This window comes from Zootoca vivipara, chromosome 4, assembly GCF_965207765.1.
Source record: "Zootoca vivipara chromosome 4, rZooViv2.hap1.1, whole genome shotgun sequence".
Taxonomy (NCBI): Eukaryota; Metazoa; Chordata; class Lepidosauria; order Squamata; family Lacertidae; genus Zootoca; species Zootoca vivipara.
The window spans coordinates 83249271-83269801 of NC_142587.1; the positions used below are offsets into that span (position 1 = coordinate 83249271).

At 41.2% G+C, this 20531-nt stretch overlaps 1 protein-coding gene across 1 annotated transcript in view; it reads left to right on the forward strand.

The window, feature by feature from the left end:
- The first annotated feature begins 619 nt into the window (after positions 1–619).
- Positions 620–20531, forward strand: part of CWF19L2 (CWF19 like cell cycle control factor 2) — a 70233-nt gene continuing 50321 nt past the window's right edge. Inside the window, exons 1-6 of the mRNA XM_035114948.3 lie at positions 620–811; positions 8719–8829; positions 10226–10342; positions 13351–13464; positions 18014–18133; positions 19609–19693. Of these exons, the coding sequence (XP_034970839.3) occupies positions 728–811; positions 8719–8829; positions 10226–10342; positions 13351–13464; positions 18014–18133; positions 19609–19693 (631 nt within the window). The 5' untranslated portion in view covers positions 620–727. The remainder of the gene's footprint in view (positions 812–8718; positions 8830–10225; positions 10343–13350; positions 13465–18013; positions 18134–19608; positions 19694–20531) is intronic.

Consider the following 20531-nt stretch of genomic DNA (forward strand, 5'->3'; position numbering starts at 1 on the left):
ACAACTTCATAGAAAAACTTTAGATTCCACCCCCCCCCCTGTCGACATTTTCTTCTCTTCTTCTCTTCAAACATCCTTATGTTAATAACAGCCCTGTGAGTTAGAGGAAGAGAGATTAACAGGTTCAATATCCTCTAGTGAGCTTCATGGTTGAAGTGGGGTTTTGAATCTGCATTGCCTCAGTCTTGGTCCAACATTGGGTGGGATGTTGTTGTTGTTTTTTTAAAAAATATTTTATTAAAGTTTTCTTGGTTTACAAAGGTATACAATGTATCTTTTTTCAGGTTACATTTTCCATAGGTCAGTTTCATTTGTTAAGACATTAGGGTTACAATGCGTTTCCTCTCTCCTTGGCTTTAACGTATTTATGTGAGTTTTTTTTGGGGGGGGGGTTGCAAGTCGCTTTGGGTTATGCCTTGTGCAAGGAAAAAAGGCGACTAACAAATGTAACAAATAATAATGAATAAATAATGCCGCTAACATTAAACAGGAAAAGGGGCTCCATGGCAACGCCTAGGAACACTGAGCACGCGCGAGGAGGAGGAGCGAGGAGGAGACCATTGACGTAACCTTTCGCTCCTCCCTCCGTCCCTCGCTGTTTGTTTTACGTCGCTTCTTTACATGGCAGCGCAGCGCGTTGCGCACGCGTACTAGCGCGGGAGCAGAGGGCCCGGAAAGAGGGGCCGGTTTGCTTTACGGCGGCGCTCGGCGTTTTCCCTTAACAAGCATGGCGTCCGGGTTTGAAAGCGAGAGGACTCTGGCGGCGCGTAAGGAAGAGAGGCGCCGCCACCGCGAGGCGCTGCTACAGCAGGTGACGGACCGGATCGGCTTGGCACCCCGTTGTTGGGCCCTGTTCTCACCCCACTTCCGAAGGAACCCTCCTCCTCCTCTCTTTCTTCCCTCCGCCCCCATTCAAGCGTCGACGGGACGTTTTTCACCCCCTTTTGTCTTTATTGTGTAAATAACATGAGGTTCTCGCTCCCCCACCCCCTTCAGCCCTTGTTTTGAATCGCCCCCCCCCCCCGGTAATAGGGCCATTTCCCAATTTCGGAACAGCAGTTCTCTGCAACGGCAGGACATGTTTAAATTCCTCTGTAATGGCAGGAAGTATCCCGGAGCACCGAGCGTGCTATGGTCCATGGGGTCACGAAGAGTCGGACACGACTAAACGACTAAACAACAACATCTCCGAGAACTCTGGGAAATGTAGTTCTGGGAGTGGGGCTAAGTACCCCGGCGTGGTAGTTCTCAAAACCCTCCCCAAACCGCAGGAGTCTTTGGGAGAGGCACAATTGCAGTTAAAACTAGTGAAAAGCCAATGCGGGTTTGTTTTTGTGTGTGGGCTGCCCTTTTATATTTAGGATATCTTCATGAGGATGCTTGTCTCCATCTATTAATCCTTAGGTCTTAAATTGTTTTAAATTGAATTTAGGAAGCACCCTTCATCCAAAGATCACAGGGCCAGGTTATATGTTTATCTCCTGCGCATTTAACAGCTGAACTTCCGTGGTTTCTGTGTATGCATTTCCACCTACTAGGGTTCAACTGGTCCTAAGTGTTGCTTTGTACACCACATAGCTTTCCTACACGAAAGTTACTTGTGTGAAAGAAATTGTTTGTAAATGTGGACCAAATAGATGAATTATGTGTTAAGGATTGTTAGGAAAGGGATTAAAAACAAAGCCACTGATGTCATAACGCCACCGTGCACATCTATGTTGTGACTGAACTTGAAGTGCTCTGTACAGTACTAGTTTCCACACCTCAAAAAGGAAGCTGGAGGGCTGGAAAATGTTCAGAAAAGCACAAGTAATATGAGGATAGCTTTGGTTGATTGTCGGCTGGTTCTGTGGGATTTATCCTTAGGGGGAGATATTCAGTAGAGATCGATCTTGTCATACATTCTGTTTCACATCTATATGAACCTGTTGGGAGCTGTCATCAGCGAATCTGGGGATGATGACATCCAACTTTGTTATAATTATTTATATTTATTACTTGCTTTACTCATAAAAGTGACTCAAAATGACTTGCAGCACAGTATTACTGCTAGAACTATTTAAAAGAAGCAAACTACTAATGAAAAAGCTTAAAAAAATCTATTCCAATAAAAGAGAGGTCTTATGGAACCTGCCCCATTAAAAGAGGTCACAAGTTCTTGAAACCCTTCAAATAAGCGTGAAAAGCCCAGGTAAAAAGAAAACGTTTTGCCAGGTGCCTAAAAAATTAATCAAGATGGTGCTAGGTGACCCTCCCTGGGTGGAGCATTCCATAAGTGGGGAGCTGCCACTGAAAAGGCCCATTCTTGTGTTGCCAGCTTCTGACCTCTTGTTGATGTGGCACATGGTGAGGGGCCTCAGTTGACAGTTGCAGATGACCTCTCTGGGGCACAAGCCTGGACTGCCCAGATGACAAGTCCCCACCCTTTCAGCCTGGGTGATGTGGTGCAAAGGAAAGCAGAGGAATACATTTGGCTCTAGCTTGGCTGCAGGAATTGCTGGAAGGAGGCATACAAGGCACCATCCAACCATCTTAGGGACTCCACTTTGGAATTGTGTAGAGTTTATTTCTTAGCTTTTTCCTCTCCTGGAGATGTCCTGGAAGGCAGTAGCTACAGATTTTTCCTCAGGGTTTGCTCCCGGAAGCCTTTCTCATGAATCGAGTATAGCCACAAAGCAGTGGAGTGTATAGAATTACAGGGTTGAAAAGGCACTCCCAAGTTGAGTTCTCCTTCTCTTCCACAACATATTGGATTATTTACTCCATGTTGTGATAGCACATTTTCCCCATTCCTGCTAGTGGCAGCCCATGGTGTGAGGGGAAACAGAATATCATGATTTGGGATAAGTGATGCTACACGTTAGTGGGAAAACACGATGCAAGGATGCTGTCTTCAGAAAAGGTCCCCTGACTGCTGTAACCCATAGTTGTGCTCTTAAAAGCAACAGTTTTCTTGGTTTGTTTTTTCTCGTTTAAATAATGACACTATGCAAAACCCATGATCCAAGAAGCTTTGAACAAATGGCCTTCAGACCTGATAAATGCAAGGTGGCATGGGGCTGAATACTGAATAAGTTTGCTAGGGATGTTGCAACATGGCAGATGATACATTCCTTTAGTGCATACATATTGCCTTTCTATGTTGGGGAAAGGCTGTTTAGAACAGAGTTTCTACCCTGGAGAAGATCAGAATGTGTGAAAGAGAAAGTGGCAATGCTTGGTTGTGTTTAGCTCATTGGTTTGGATTGCGGCATCAAAATAGAGACTGATTTAGTAGAATTGCAGTTACCAGAGTATTTTTTGAAAACAGTTGTGGTGCCTGAGGGGTTGTCATCATGGTTGCATCAGCTCGTGCTGTCAGACACTTTCAGCACCTGTACTAGTATTTCTGAAGGTATATGATTACTGTGGAAACAAATGCAATGACCAGGTTTCATTTTGAATTGACATTTCATACAAAAATAAAAAAAAATAGCTGTGTAGGATCTGCTTTAGCCTGTTAGGTTGATACAGCAATCGAGAAATTTTGTTGTTCCCGCAAGGGGACAATGACAATAAAGATCTATTCTATTCTATTCTATTCTAGATAGGAAATCATGAGATTAATCTAGTACTTGTCTGTATTTTCTTGGCAATAATCTCCATAGAGCTCAGTCAACTTGACTCATGTATTGTGCATAATATTGTAGAATTTAACAAATTAAGTTATTAGTATTAAAGATAAAAGTAACAAAACAGACTTAAAGCACCTGGGGTGTATTTATTAGAACTGAATTCCAATCAACCAGTAATTAAAAGTAAAATAAAAAAAATTCCTTCAGTAGCACCTTAAAGACCAACTAAGTGTATCTGAAGAAGTGTGCATGCACACGAAAGCTCATACCAAAATAAAAACTTAGTTGGTCTTTAAGGTGCTACTGAAGGAATTTTTTTTATTTTACTTCGATTCAGACCAACACGGCTACCTACCTGTAACCAGTAATTAAAAGGTTCCTGTTTGACAGTCCAGGTCACTATGTTTTCTCCTTCCACCTATCCTTTGTAGATTTGCTTATAAATTCAATATGTGATCTGTGTTTGAGAAGATGTGATGTATTTGCACTTAATTTTTATTTATATTGTATCTGAACTATGGTGTGAGCAGGCAATGGCTTAGATCTCAAGATCTATTAGTTACTTGTGGCTGAGAGGGATTTGGCTTCTGTTTTGGCTTAAACATTTCCCCCCCACCTGCCATGGCCTTACAGGATATACCATTTTTAAAAGCGAGAGGAGTTTTAAAAGCAGTTTGTTTGATATGGTGTGACATCACAATAAGCCTTTTAATCATTGTTTTTAAATGCTACTGGTCCTTTGTATCTCAGCCAGTGTTGCAGCAGATAGAAATTGTAGCGTATTTTACTGTTCCTTCAAGTGCATTAGAAATTCTTTTTCTATCCTGCTTGTGAAAAATGTGAGGCTTAGCATTGCGTCTGAGAACATTGAAGAGGGGCTCCTGGAAACTATGTCAACTCTCTCAGGAATATAGCTATAATTTTATGAAAAATGCTTCTCACTCCATAGAGATATTGGAGCTTTTGTGCAGGATTTAATAGACCATAATATTCCTCTGCCAAATGGTGGTAAAATGGCTATTTTCTCTGAAATTTCATACAGAAGGGGTTTTGAAAGAGTTTTTAAAAGTGTCCTTTTGTCTCCATCTTTGTTACATTCATTCTATTTATGCAAGAACTTTCTAGTCAACATTTTGTCCTAATACAGTAATGGAATATAATGGTGTCAGGTTTTCTGGTTTTCGGGGTTTTTTTTTTTTTTGCTTTTAAAATGTACTAGTTTTTCCACCTGCCTGCACAGTGGGGTTTCTAGATTCTCTTCTTCCTCCAGGAGAGGAGGACAGTGATTTATGGGCTTTGGCGTTGCCTGCAAGGCAGGGAGGGGAAAAAAGAATGGTCAGAGCTGTCAGAGATGGAGATGAGCACACAGGACATGTCGGAGGAAGAGGCTGTTCAGGTGAGCGACAGGCTAGTCAAATCCCTGCCATCCCTCGCCTCTCTGTCTCCTAGAGCCAAGAGGGGCCTGAAGAGGGAAGAGCAGTGAGGGCTTCCATTTAGGAGAAGTCTCAGGTTGCTTGCACACACCCTGCCAGATGAGAGTGCCGAAGTTGGAGGGGAGTGTGGTCCCACTGTTGCTGCAACTGCTCTGCAGTTACCACTCACTCTGCCGAGAAGACATCTAATCCCCAACCCACCAATTATTACAAAGCAAACTTTTGGTGTACAAAAACGCATAGGGTGGAATACAACATTGCACTCTTCCCATTGTTCCATCTGCGCAAGCATTGCAACTTGCCAGATGGAACGATTCCCTTTACGTGCATGGTAAAAGATGAAATTTAAAAGAGGCTGGAAAATGGGAGATTCTGGGGAACATGGCTTTGGCAGTCCCATCCCAGTGTGTTTTGACTATACATGATTTTGACTTTAGGCACAATCCTTGGAATGTAACCCCTACGTAAATTGCGGGCTTCCTGTGATCTATACCTGTTCAGTTTCTCATGGAGTGGCATTCAGCATTATTGAAACATTTTTTAAAAAGCTAGTAGTTGCTCTTTTATCAGCATAAGTGACTGGATAGGTACTGAAATATATACTTCCGTAGCCAAAGCACGAAATATGGTTGGTTTATGCCAAGGGATATATAGTTGATCATGGTTCTTGCAGTCTGCTATGTGAGGTTCTGTTGTCATGAACTTTGAAGATTATATTGTGAAAATAATGAGTAAGGAGCTGGAATTCATTGATACATTCCAAACATGACCTTCTGTTATCTTGGTATGTCCTCTCAGAAAGTGTTTAAGAATCTCTAGAGGCCATTCCATTTATGCAACAGCAAACCTAGCTACTAGAAGTTCCTGTTGCTACATTTGTGCATTTGTGTGCGCACATCTGTTAGGTGCATTTAAAGCTTTAGGCTTCCTCTTGTGCCTGGAACAATAGAAGTTAAATGCAGCCAGGCTCATGACATGAGGCAAAATTACTGGAAGGTATAAATTAATCTGTAAGGGCAAAAAGAAAATTGGCAGGTATTTCTGCGGTATTGGACAGCACTAATGAGCCCTGGCTTAGAATGAAAAGCTTGCACCGGGTGAGAGTTGAAAAATGTGAAGTAATTAGGCTTGGCTTTTGTACCGCAGGAAAGAAACCAGCAACTAGCAGGGGGATTTAATTATAAAATACAGAAGGGAAGAAAGAGATTGATGTCAGTAAGCTATGTGCGATTGTATTAGGCTAATGCAACAAGAGGTCAGTGCCTGATTTTTGTTTCTGCTTCAGTCTGGATGAAAAAAGTTTTCAAGGGGCTAGTTTAAATGGAAGTGTAACAGACCTGGATGTGGGAATGATGGAAAATTGTAATTTAGGAACGAAACATGTGTAATACAGCCATAAGGTAAAGGTAAAGGGACCCCTGACCATTAGGTCCACTCGTGACCGACTCTGGGGTTGCGCGCTCATCTCGCATTGTTGGCCGAGGGAGCCGGCGTATAGCTTCCAGGTCATGTGGCCAGCATGACAAAGCCGCTTCTGGCAAACCAGAGCAGCACACGAAAATTCCGTTTACCTTCCCGCTGTAGCGGTACTTATTTATCTACTTGCATTTTGACGTGCTTTCGAACTGCTAGGTTGGCAGGAGCTGGGACCAAGCAACGGGAGCTCACCCCGTCACAGGGATTCAAACCGCCGACCTTCTGATCAGCAAGCCCTAGGCTCAGTGGTTTAACCACAGCGCCACCTGGGTCCCTAATGCAGCCATAGTGGCCTCCAGATGTTGTTGGACTACAAGCTCTCATCATCCCTGACAATTGGCTTTCTCTACTGGGCTGATGGGAGTAGGAGCCTAATATCATCTAGAGGACACTAGGTAGACATCATCAACACCCATCAACTACACTCACACTCACTTACGGACTCACTGTTAAGACCGTGTTCATGGAAGACAATCTTACTCGGCTATGAGTGATCGCCAAAGAAGAATAAAGAAGAGTAGGTTCATGGGGTCACGAAGAGTCGGACACGACTAAACAACTAAACAACAACAAGGTAGAGAAAGCGCTGTAGTACACAGTTCTGTGATTGACACCTGAACTATGTTTTTGGCCTGGCATTAATTTCAATGAAATATCCCTGAGTGACCAAGCTTGTAATTGGACATCAAAGAGTAGCTCCACATATCCTTCTCCCCACCCCCATCTCTGTTACTTCTAGTAATATAAAGCACTCGGTCATGCCATTGTTTTTCCAGCCAGTGCTCGGCTAATTTAATGAGGCAGGGAGATTTGTAGTAAAATGATGTCACATCACATACCTTGCATTACTGGATGTCTTTTGTGGGGTGGGGAGAGGAGGCAGCAGCAGCATAGGGCTGTTTGTTGAAAGAGGAGGAGCTATACACCACCAGTATCATCTAATCTGGCTTGAAACCTGGTGACTAAATCTTGGCTAGCAAAATCCTCCTGAGTCCTAAGTGTGTGTGTATTTGTGATGGGAACAGGGTTACTTGAGGTACAAGATTAGTTGGTGGCTTTAAGGATGGCATCTGATTTGATGACCGATCAGGATGCCTGACATGATTTCCTTGTTGCCATTGTCCCACCACTGCCTTTCCTTACCCTTCTTCAGGAAGTCAGCCTGAAGACGTGAGGACAAAAATTGGGCAGGGCATGCCTCCATCCTCCTTGGGCGTGTCTGCTTCTAACCTTACCTTTCTGCTTTGGGTGGGAAAGTATGGGGGGGGGGCGCTTCTAAATGCATCCTAATGATCATGCCTAGAAGTCCCCTTCCAACCTTTGTGCTAAACATGTGGAGGTTGGGTGTGTTGTGGGTAGCATACACTGGGATGTTGTAGGTTTAGCCTGCTTTGAGCTTGTGTGTTCAGACTGAATCTCTAAACAGGGCACTTGTGTTGCGGCATGTATAACCCCTGTTATACATCTGGTAAAGTTTTTGTTAATAGCAATAGTGCTGATTTATGTTGCTGTACTAGTTAGAAAGACCTAGATCAGTGCTAGTGCAGTGCTGCAGGTTGTAATGTTGCAGTTGTATACATAGCAGTGTCTGTGCTCAATTGTAGACATTTATTTTTCAGTGCAGTAGCTCACAGGACCAGATAGCGAACTTTTGTGAAAGCTTTTGTAAAATGAGTGAGGAGGTAACGTGGTGGAAGTTTTATCATTCCTTGGTTGAGCGAGTGAAGTGATGACCCAATAAATCATTGTGCTTTGGCTGATAAGCCACCAGGTGCTCAGCTTGTTCCATTGCATCCACTCTCTAACACTTTGCTTATGTTGCAAAAAAAGAAAATGGGGAAATTTATACATATTTTGCACTTACGCTCAAACTCTGCTTTTAATATGGGCCACGAATCTTTAAAGTGTTGCAGGATGACTTAATTATGTTTTTGTTATAATAGACTAGATTGGGAATTCAGTTTTTGCTTGTGTGGTCAGATATAACGTACTTTTCAGAGCTTAGTCCAACTTTCAGTGAAGAAGCAATGATTGTAATTCTTCTATTTTTAAAAAGCCGTTATTGCTATTCTAATGCACCAGTGGTCTGACAAATTAAAGTAACAAAGTATTGCATACTTGCCCAGAATTAGAGTACTGGTACTGTATTTCACCAAAGTGAAGTTAATTTTTCTCCTTCTTTTCTCTTAATTAAGGCAAAAGTAGATTATGAAAAAGAAGAGCGGCGCAAAGAACTGAAGCGACTGCGAGGGGAGGATACGTGGATGCTGTCTGATGTGAATGAACGTTTAGAGGAATTGGGAAAGGTGATGTTTGTCACACCAACTAATAAATACTTGTGATTAATGTGTAATGGCTATGCTAAAGCAGCATCATATAAAATGATGCTGTTTTTGGCATTGCAGTTGTATTCATTTGCTCCGTAAAAAGGCTTCCACTTGTTCCTGTTGCAAAGGTGTGCAGATAGGCAACAGTGGTTTAAAGGCAAATATCAAACATGTGCTTAACTGTCTGTTTCCTGATAGGTAACCAACTAAAACTAAAATATAGCACCTGCTGAAGTTCTCAATGACTTCCGGATGAAAAAGAAAGTTTCATTAGATTTCAGATTAAAACATTAACAGTATAATAATAGTAAAAACAATGGATTAAAAAGTTCTTGGCTAATGCCAAAACAAGCACCACTTACGTAAGAGACTCTCTATTCACCATTGTCTATTATATCTCTGAAGACAGAGGCATCTGGGGAAGGTCGTCTGAAGAAGATATTAAGGATCATGTGATTCATATAGGAGAGGATGGAGGCTTCTTTAAACAGTAGATTAATATTTTAAACAAATCTTCTGCAAGATCCTTTTCTGTGATGGGTATTTTCTCTTTGGGTATTTCCATTTATAGGATGTATGTAACTGTTTTTAACTGTTTTTAAATGGGCCGCTTGTATGTACCTGCATGAGCTTTAAGATCGACACCTGAACCCCTGAGATCCCCTGGACTGAATCCTGTTTCCCCCTTCATTGGAACATGTGTATACTTTCTGACAGAAGGCAGCTGTGGACCCTCTTATAGCTTCTCATTTAACTTTTCAAAACTGTGTTAATCTCTGCTAATCTAATCTGGGATACAATTCAGGAATTCTCATCATAACAATTTGAAGCTTCTGGAAAAATGGTTGCACTTGTTGCACAGCACTGACTACAGTTTATATCAACATACAGTGGTACCTTGGTTCTCAAACTTATTCCATTCCGGAAGTCTGTTCCAAAACCAATGCATGCTTTCCCCATAGAAAGTAATGCAAAATGGATCAATCCATTCCAGATTTTTAAGAACAACCCCTAAAACAGCAATTTAACATGAATTTTACTAACGAGACCATTGATCCACACAGTCACAAAAACAAAAAGAGCCGCAAAAACAAAAAATGCAAAACAAATAGCAAAAACAGACAGACCTCAGCATAACACTCAAAACGGAAGTGTGGCACCTAAATCGGAAGTGTGACACTCAAAACGGAGCACATTCGGCTTCTGAAAAAGGTTCGCAAACCAGAACACACACCTCCAGGTTTGCTGCATGCGGGTTCCACGTTATTTGAGTACCAAGGTACCACTGTATATGTTTATTTCACATGTAGATTTATATTGCTATTTAATAAAATGAGTCTTGTAGCCTGACGTGTTGATATTGGTGTTTCTTTAGGAACATTCCCTTACCAAAAAGAAGAAAAAGGAGAAGCGTTCAAAAAAACATAAAAAAGAAAAGAAGAGCAAGAAGCATAAAGTTGAAAAAAACAATGATTCATCTGATAGCACCTCTGTAAGTTTTAATAATCTGAGTCACCAGTTGGTCAAAAGCTATTGCCACCAGTATTTGACATTGTCACTCATATATTTTTTATGTACTTCTAAAGGACAAATATGTTGTACGTTTAAAGTACTATTGCCAGTACAATACAACATAAAAGGGTAAAGGGACCCCTGACCATTAGGTCCAGTCGCGGACGACTTGGGGGTTGCAGTGCTCATCTCGCTTTACTGGCCGAGGCAGCCGGTGTACAGCTTTTGGGTCATGTGGCCAGCATGACTAACCGGTAAGCCACTTCTGGCGAACCAGAGCAGTGCACGGAAACGCTGTTTACCTTCCCGCCAGAGCGGTACCTATTTATCTACTTGCAGTTTGACGTGCTTTCGAACTGCTAGGTGGGCAGGAGCAGGGACCAAGCAATGGGAGCTCACTCTGTCGTGAGGTTTTGAACTGCCAACTTTTTGATCGGCAAGCCCTAGGCTTTGTGGTTTAGACCACAGTGCCACCCACGTACCTTACAATGCAACATAAATCCGTTTTAAAACAAAGAGTGTGGATTCAGTCTCCGCTGTACCTGGATAGCATCTGAATTAAGGCAAGTGCCAGTACTGGTAGCATTTTGGTGTCTCCAATCTCTTGGGCCTTTGCTGGGCATTGATACCAATTGGATGCAAGTTTGGGCTTCAAGTTGGCTGCAATTTTTTATTTTGAAAGAAAGTTTTAATATAATCTTAATGTATTTTTCTACACCAAGAGAGCGCTTTCTCTGTTGCTATTATAAATCCTCTCAAACTCAACACCAGTGGCAGATACAATTTGTTCAGCGAATTGACAGAAAGTTGAGTTCACAGCAGTACATCATCAAGTTAGCACTCATTCCTGCTCACATTTGCGGGTGTTTCTGGAAGAAGCAGAAATAAGGGTCAAATTCCTCACTGTGTCTCTCATCACATCTCTGTAGTAGCCTCAGCACAGCTGTCAGTTAGCCATTAGATATGTTGTGCTGCCAGGCAGAATGATGATGGTGGTGCTTCTAGTGGGATGCTTGGGGAAGGAAAATCTTTTTTCAAATTTATTGCTTCTACCGATGCATTTTCAGTGGCTGTGATCTGTGCTGCTCAGGGGAACATCATACAAAATTAGAGCATGTGTTTTGCATGTGCAAGGTTCTAGGTTCAGTTCTTGGTATCTCTAGTTCAGTGTTTCTCAACCTTTTTTGGGCCACGGCACACTTGTTCCGTGAAAAAAATCACGAGGCACACCACCATTAAAAAAGTTTAAAAAATTAACTCTGTGCCACCCTATATTATAATTATGACTGTAAGAAACACTTGCCAAATATTGCTTTCCGGCGGGTCAGCGCTGCCGAGTTCTTAAAAGATCCGGGTTTCTGATCCACCCCACCCGATCCCGCCGTCCCGTATCTTATCCTGTGCGTGTTCTCGGACTTGTGAGAGGACGATTTGGTCTTCATGCCTCCGTGAATTAGCAACAAACTACCTTTTGAATGATGGAGATTGAATATTTTAAAAGTAGCTACTTGAAGTCCGCTCGATTTTCCAAAAAAGAGACACACGTGCGGCACTATTAGCTGGGGGCTGCCATCTTGGCTAAAGGATTCTGGGATGATCCTGTCACGTGAGGCATGGGGAAAATGGAAATAATGAAAGCTGATTGGTCTGTGGAAACTAGAAGGGGCGAAGAAATAGGATGCCCAGGGAGGTGGAGTTTGCAGCTGCAAAATCGCCCTTCTCGTCGCCGCACGTCGCGGCACACCAGTGTGCCGCGGAACAGTGGTTGAGAAACGCTGCTCTAGTTAATGGACCTCAAGTAAGCAGAAGACCTTTGAAGAACTACTGCCAGTCAGACTCCATTATACTTGACTAGTTTCACCACTGGTTTGACTTTGTGAAAGGCAACTCCTTATATCTGATGGCCAGGATGCTTTCTCTTAGTCTGTGAATTTACTTTGACCGGCTCTTATTTCAGTGTTTAGGTTCTTCTCATATAAAATCAGGGGTTGAATCAACAATGCTGTTATATTTGTAGTGTTTTAATACTGTTCACTATGAAAATCTTCACAGGTTTTTTTTAAAGCCCATTAAATATAAAATGTAACATATATCATGAACACATTTTAAAAAACCCATCAAAATAAAGCACTAGCATCAAAGATATGCAAAGCACAAAAACTCTAAAGACTGGGAAAATTAAAAGGGCTTCACATGATAGCAAAAAGATTGCAATGTAGGCACCAGGTGAGTCTCTCTAGGGAGGCTATTCAATACTTGTGCTACCCTTGAAAATATTATTTCCTCCCATCTTGCCTTTTTTTGGCAGAGACACATAGAAGAGGGCCTCAGACAAGGTTCTTATGGTCTGCAGGCATAAATGGAAAGACAAGAGTCTTCAAGTGACCTGTCCCCAAACAGTTTGATTAGGTTTCTCTCCTGAATGCCTACTTAATCCCCCCCCATCTCATTTAAAAGAAAAGAATTGAAATACAGTATTAATGTTGCCTTTTCTCTCATCACCCCCATTCTATAGTGCTACAAACCCAGTTTCTTAAGAATCAAATGATACTGGGAAAACCTGCCTCATTTTTAATAGGTCATTTTAATACAGGAAAAATATACATACATCATTATTCTTTGAAACCGTGTGTTTTAAGGTTTAATAGTCCGCAATTTTATTTAGCATTGCACTAATGGTGATGGCATCCAAGCTAATAAATTGGTCCTGTTTTTCTTTATGAAAAAATTGCTTTACTGCATCTTAGGCATTCCTGACTCAGACACTCTTTATCTGCGTGTCTCTTTCTCGTGAAGGCATGTAATGCCACCCAAATTCTATTAATTTGAAATTTCTTTCTACTTCCCTTTTTCTTCGTGACATAAGGTAGCTCTCTGAAAGTCTGTCACTATTTCTTTTTTAAACTGGACTGATTGTAAAGGCATAAAGACCTTTTCAGTCCTCTACAAATTTTCGATTTACACCCCGCCTCCCCAATTTGTCTTTAGGATTCATCAGAGGAATGGGTGGAGGCTTCAGTTTCACAGTCTTCGAACACAGAAAAGGCCTGGAGCGCAAAGAAGAAAGATTCAGATGGTGGAGGAAGTCCCAAGGCAGTTCAGGTAAGCACCTGTGGTTAACTGTTCTGAAGTACCATATTTAGGATTTCTTTTAAGGCTTAAGGCCAAAACAGGTGGTGGTTTTCTTAACTTTCAGGAAAGAGGAGAGTTATTTTGGATGGGAGAGTAGGGATTTTAATGCTTTTATTCATGGCACTTATCCAGTTTATATTATCCATCCAGGAGCTGCACTCAAGGAATAAGGCAGGGAACCCACATTCTTTTCTTTGCAGCTATATGCAGGCTTGAAAGGTGATGGGTGATTGTTTAAATCAAGGAAATGTCACGGGAGAGCAGAAGGCTCAATCCCTCCCTTTGGACTACCCCTGAGTTTCTTTATTTATTAATTAAATTTATATCCTGACCTTTCTCTCCAAGGAGCCATGGGTCGGTATAATTAAAAATAAAATGCAAACGTCTTTAAAGCATTTAAAAACACTTTCACATTCTCTCATTCTCTCGGCTAGCTAGTAATTTCCAGCCAGCTGCCAAATGCAAATCATAGAATTGTGGGTTGGAAAGGATCCAGAGGATCAGCTAGCCCAGGCATCTCCAAACTTCGGCCCTTCAGATGTTTTGGATTACAATTCCCATCATCTCTGACCACTGGTCCTCTTAGCTAGGGATCATGGGAGTTGTAGGCCAAAACATCTGGAGGGCCACAGTTTGGGGATGCCTGACCTAGTCCAACCTTCTGCAGTCCAGGAATATGCAGCTGCCCCATGCAGGGATCAAACCTGCAACCTTGCTGTTATCAGCGCCACGCTGTAGCCAGCTGAGAGCTATCTTTTGAATTAATAATGTGGGGGACAGCTGTACCTTACCAGGGTGGGTGCTCCACACAGGGGAGACTGCCATGCAAGTGTAAGCTTTTTCTTAGCTGAATAATTTTCTGGCCAGTTATATAATTATTAGAGTTATTTCTATGCAGTAGAAAAATATCTAGTAGACCAGCCTAATTGACTCGAACGAATTAAATATTTCTGAACCAAAAATGCGTATCCTATGCAAGTGTTCTTGTTTATAGACTAATACTAATTGCATGGAAGTTTCATGGTCACTATGATAATGCTTTATTACTAATCTGTAAGCTGCTCTGGGTGCATTTGGGGTGAAGAGGAGGGCAAAAATGCTTCAAATCTACTATATTTGAGCCTGTGTGGTTTTCCTAACTGTTGACTCCTATTCTAGCCCTCCTAATCATACTACGAATTAGCTATTCTATTTTGCTGACGTACCCTTGAGGAATTGAATATGAGATATGTCAAGAAATCAGTGAGACAGGAAGAGAACAGCTGAAAAATTCTGTGTGCTGGTCTAATTTAAAAAGAATTTGGCTGGTTAAAAAGCCACTTGAATGCTAATATGTACTTTCTGGATATTCATATACACACACACAAGCTTTAGTTTTAAGAACTGAACATTCTATTTTCCTAAACCTGTATTACAGTTTTTCAGGTTGCTTGTTCATCTATTTGTCCACATTATAATAATTAGAACATGGTTTAAAGAAGTCAGTTTATTTATTACTTCATGGCAAGAGGAAAAAGATGTTGGGGAGAAACAAGTGAACTTTATTCACTTATGCATTGGGATCGTGATGGCACCCGAGGCAATACAACATTCTGCTCAGGCAGAGTTTAGTAGGTTTAGAAGGAGGTGGATCTATTTTCAAACACTTTATTTCTGGTTGATTCAATACAAGTGTGGCAACATTTCTCCAGTGATTAGGACTGTGAATGCACTGTGGTTAAATGTCCACATGCTGCCTTGGTTTTATTTCATGTCACATGTCTTTGCAAGCTCCTAACTACCTGCTGTCCATTCTTGCTCCAGAATCTTTTTTTGGGCATCATTGCTCTGTAGTTGTGTCTGCTGCTTCATCATGTGAAGTTTTCACGCATAGTTTGCTAATTTATAGGAATTTTTCTTCCTCTAGGCACTTGTGGCTAGTGGTTGATGATACTCTTTCTATGATTTCAAATGCTCTTTCTGGCTTCACTGATCTGGACAGGCTGTAAAGGTTGAGTTTTGACAACTAGGCAAAAAACCTCAGGCCAGGAGGTTCACCCAAGCACTTGTTGGTCGGCAAATTCACACCAAGTTGTTTCTCTGTAATTAAATTTTGCAGTGCATCCTCAAGAGTTCATAATTAATCAGTTGGTCTAGGATCTAGGGGTCTTAGACTTAACATGAGTTTACAGTGTGATGCAGCAGTAAAAGAAGCTAATGCTGTACTAGGTTGCATCAACAGAAGTCTAGTGTCCAGATCAAGGGAAGTAATACCACTGTATTCTGCTGTGGTCAGACCACACCTGGAATACTGTGTCCAGTTATGGGCACCACACTTTATGAAGGAGGTTGACAAATTGGAATGTACGCACAGGAAGGCAAACAAGATGATCAAGGTTCTGGAAACCAAGGAACGGCTAAAAGAGCTGGATATGTTTAACCTGGAAAAGAGGAGACTCAGAGGAGATATGATAGCCATCTTCAAATATCTGAAGGGCTGTCACATGGAAGAGGGAGCAAGCTTGTTTTCTCCTGCTCCAGAGAGTAGGACTCAAACCAATGGCTTCAAGTTACAAGAAGGAAGATTTTGACTAAACATCAGGAAGAACTTTCTAATATGAAGAGCTGTTTGACCATTGAACAGACTTCCTTGGGAGGTTGTGGATTATCCTTCCTTGGTGGTTTTGAAGCAGAGATTGGATGGCTATCTGCCATCTAGTCTAGCCCCCTGCAATGCAAGAATATCAGCTAAAGCATCCATGACAGATGGTCATCCAGCCTCTGCTTCAAAACATCGTGAGAGAGGAAACTGGTTTCCATAAGAAACTCTGACACTGTCTTTTGGAGAAGGGAACAAATTCCTTGACTCAGCTGGGGAACATTCCTGCAGAGTTTGCAAGATTTTGGAACCCAAGTTAAAATATTTGTTTTGGCAAGTTTTAGAGCAGGCTAGGGTTATTACATTCTGTGGTATGGGTTTTTGATTATGAATTGATTGTTTTTATGCTTGTGTTGTGATGTCAACCACACCAAGCTTTTGCAAAAATTGCAGTGTTAATTACAGTAACAAGTGGGAGTGGGGGAAGTACAGATATTGAAATTCTACCTAAATGTAACACTTGCCTAAGAATGGAGGCAGATCCAAGTTAGTAGCTGGATTTTATATTTTCAGAATTGGGAGATCAATTGTTGATCCTCCATTTTTGAAAATGTAAATTCCAGTAATAATAATAATAATAATAATAATAATAATAATAATAATATAATAATAATAATAAATTTTTATTTATACCCCGCCCTCCCCAGTCAAAAACCGGGCTCAGGGCGGCTGACTCCAACAGAATTACAATAAAACATAAAAACAATTAATTAAAATACAGATTAAAATACAGTATTAAAATTTAAAGTGCAGCCTCATTTCAAGTAGGCCATAAATCCAAGCCATGAGGGAGGAAAACACAGGAAAAACAGTAACTAATTCAGATTTGTTGCCAGCAATCTTTGGGGGCAGTTCTAGGTGAAATACCACACCTGCATAGCATCTAGTAGAATCTTTCATAAAACGAATTCGTCTAGCGAGGCAACCTCTGCTCGAAAAATCCTTTCGTTAAGCGGAAATTTAGTTAAGCAGGGCATTCGTTAAGCGAGGCACCACTGTATTGCTGTAATGTGGATTTACATTTTATTGCAAATCCAAATGCATTCTTGCTGCACCTTCCCTGTTCTGCCTACTTGCTGCCCCCCTCTGTGTCAGGAGTGCATCTTCTTGTCTGTCTGGTGTGGCAGGTGCTCCTGTATAGCTGCCAGCACCATCCCATTCATTTTATTTTTGTCCTAGGCTTCTGAAATTGCTTTTCTTGAAAGGCCTTCAACCCGGCCCTTGACACTGTAGACACAATTTTGTGCTTCCAAATGAAGGCGCAGATAAATATGTACACTAATTGGAACCACTTAATGGTCCATCTGATGTCTGGGCACAGTTTTGAGTAGCTACATGTCATGAGAGCTATGTAGTGCACCTGTGACCCATGATGGATGATGCATCTGCCAGATTGGCCTGGACACATACCGAAGCTGTGTGGAAAGAGAGCCATCTATTTTTCAGCACTATTGGGTTTAGGGGTATGCTAATTCTCCTGGAGGAGTGAGTCACAAAATATAAGACCCAAATGGAGGAAATGAAAAATCCATTTTATTAACCTTGATATGAATTTGCATATGTTCTCACTCCCACATGTACCAACACACACACACACACACACACACACACACACACACACACACACACACAGAGGTTAAAAAGTATGAAAACAAAGAATGATAGAGGAATCTTGACTATGAATTCTCATAAGACCTTTAAATGAAATTCCTTTTTTTACCTGTACCCCCAAAAAACCTATTCTAAGTATCGACCGAGCATTCTGATTTCAACATCTAAGTTTGGCTTTGACTCCCCCCCCCCCAGAAAAGTCTCAGACTAGGTCATTACTGAATTTGAGTTGGTCATAACGTGCAATAAATTATCTTGTTTTATTTACAGAGGGATGAGTGGATGTCTTTGGATTTTATGTCTATGAAAACATTGTCTTCAGCAGCATTGAAGGCTGAAAAGCAAATGGAAAAATTACTGGAGAAACAGAAAGTGCAAGAAGATCAACAGGTAGGTTAGGTTCTTAACTAGTGTAGTGTTATGAGAAACTAGTAACTGTGGTATGCTTACGGTACTTATTAGCTGCCTTAAAGAAAAATTGGATTTCTTCAAGTAGCAGCCTTGCAATTTGGGACTTTAGCTTTTTTAAAAAACTGAACATCAGCATCAGGCATTGCTCTGCAAAATAAGTCATTGGTTCTTTGATTAACTTTCCGTAGACAACTTTGGTAAGCAACCTTTTTACTTCTTAATATGTTTAAAACAGCTCCCCATGGGCCCTAAACAAACTTATCCACCAATCCTGATTGTTTACTTGTTGTATATCGGGTTTCCATTTTGGTGTCTTAAAACCTATCGGTCATGTGGTAAGAATATTAGCAAAGCACTCTATCATTTATGCCAAGATAGTTTAAGTAAACCAATTGTTCATTTACCTTTTATTTGAATCTTCGGTACTGCAAAGAAGTGATTGGATCACCCCCACCCTTATTTAATGCATTACAGGTTTGATGAAGCTAAAGCACTCTGCATTTTCAGTTCAGTTAGGGAATTTCATATTTTTAAAATGCTATTGATATTTTTTGAATAAATTAAGAACCTTTATTCTTTAATGTCACAGGCTATCGCAATATAAGTACAGCAAACAATCTTTTCGACTCATTCAAAATAAAGAAATAAAGGAAACAACACACACACACACACACACACACACACACACACACACACACACACAGGAAAAATAGAAAACAGAAAAATAGTATTCTCTCCAATACAGATCATATGTAGAGTAAGGTCTATAGGTATTCAAAAATGCCATCAAACAAAAGGACACCCCAGCTACCCACTTCCAGGGTTTTTGAATCCTGGCTCATATTTTCTTACCTGCAAGAGCAAATTTTGTTTTTTTTGGGTGGTAGTGAACACATATTTGCCTTCAAGCAAAATACATATCTGGTCCAGGAGGGCTCAATTTGACAGGTACCAAAGGACACAATTAAGGAATTTGTGCCTATGGTGCTCATATAAAAGACCAATTAATAGCAGTACCTGTAGTAGGTAGGGCGGTGGGGGCCTCAGAACTTCCAAACATGGTTTCCGCTCACTTGGAGGGTGAGGGGCAAGAGACCGGGAAGCTTGACACAGTGTGGGTATGGCAGTGGAGCCTATCTCCAGTTCCTTCTTACCACACATGCACCCCCTAACTTCTCCCCCTCTCCCTCCTGGTAAGTAGCAGTGGTGCGTGGTGTTGAGAAGCTGGGAGAGCAACTGGCAGCTGCTGCTTAGTAAGTAATGGGAGACATCCTCAACCTCGCTATTTTTGCAGCCGCATATTTTTAAAAGCCAAAGCACAACATTTATTTAAAAAAGACTGATGCTCCATACAGAATTATTTAAGATGCGGCTAATATTGAAGTGCGCTTGGTATGGGGGTGAAGGGGGCTTCCACAAAGCTGTCGTTGATTTTGTTTGTGTTTTGTAAACAGGCCATACTTTCTGAAAGAGAGCTCAACCCCTACTGGAAAGATGGAGGTACAGGCTTGCCATCGCAAGAGATGACATCAGCAAAAGGTAAGATCTTTTAATACAAGTTATAGGGCAGCTCTGTTTCTCTTCTCTGCGACCCCTTATTCATGCTAGAAGAAAACTAAATATTTGCATGCAGATTCTGCTACGATTTCTGGATTAAAATCTTAGCACATAGGCTTGCAGAATGTATTTTTAAAACCTTGAGTGGCTTGACCTTCAGTTTGTACAACGGAATTCTTCCTTGTGAACTAATTAAAACAGAAAACCTGATTGCGTTAGGACATGATGAACTGTTGTCATCTCATTTGGTCTCTTTCATTCCATTACACACATTGTAGCTTTAAAATATTCATCCGCTGAACTCTGTGAGTCCCATTTTCAGTGAAGTGAAATTGGGATGCAGTTGGTGAAGAATATTATTTATGTAACCTTTCCCTCCACTTCGCTTCTTCCTCAAGGGTTATTTTGTCTGTTTGTGGTATGAGCAGATGAGGGAAAAAATGTACTTTTCAACATATTGTATCCACTTTATAAAATTGTACAAACAGTTGTGTTTTGAATGGTAGAGATTGTCATATAAAAGTTATTCCTCTGCCCTTTTAGAAAGACTAAGAGGAACAAATCCCATCTACCTATATCAAGGGAAATGTTTCGATATTTCAGTTCTGTGTATGTCCTATTAAAGAGCCTTCTTTGCTTGGAGGTGAAGAGAGGTAGAATAAACTACCAAGGTATCCTTCTGGGGTGGCTGTCTGAGTTAGGGGAGGGTGGCCCCACTTTGCAGTGGTTCCAGCCCTACTTGGATAGTCGTTTCCAGAGGGTGATGCTTGGGGAGTGCTCTTTAACCTTGTGGAATCTTGAATGTGGAGTTCCTCCAGGT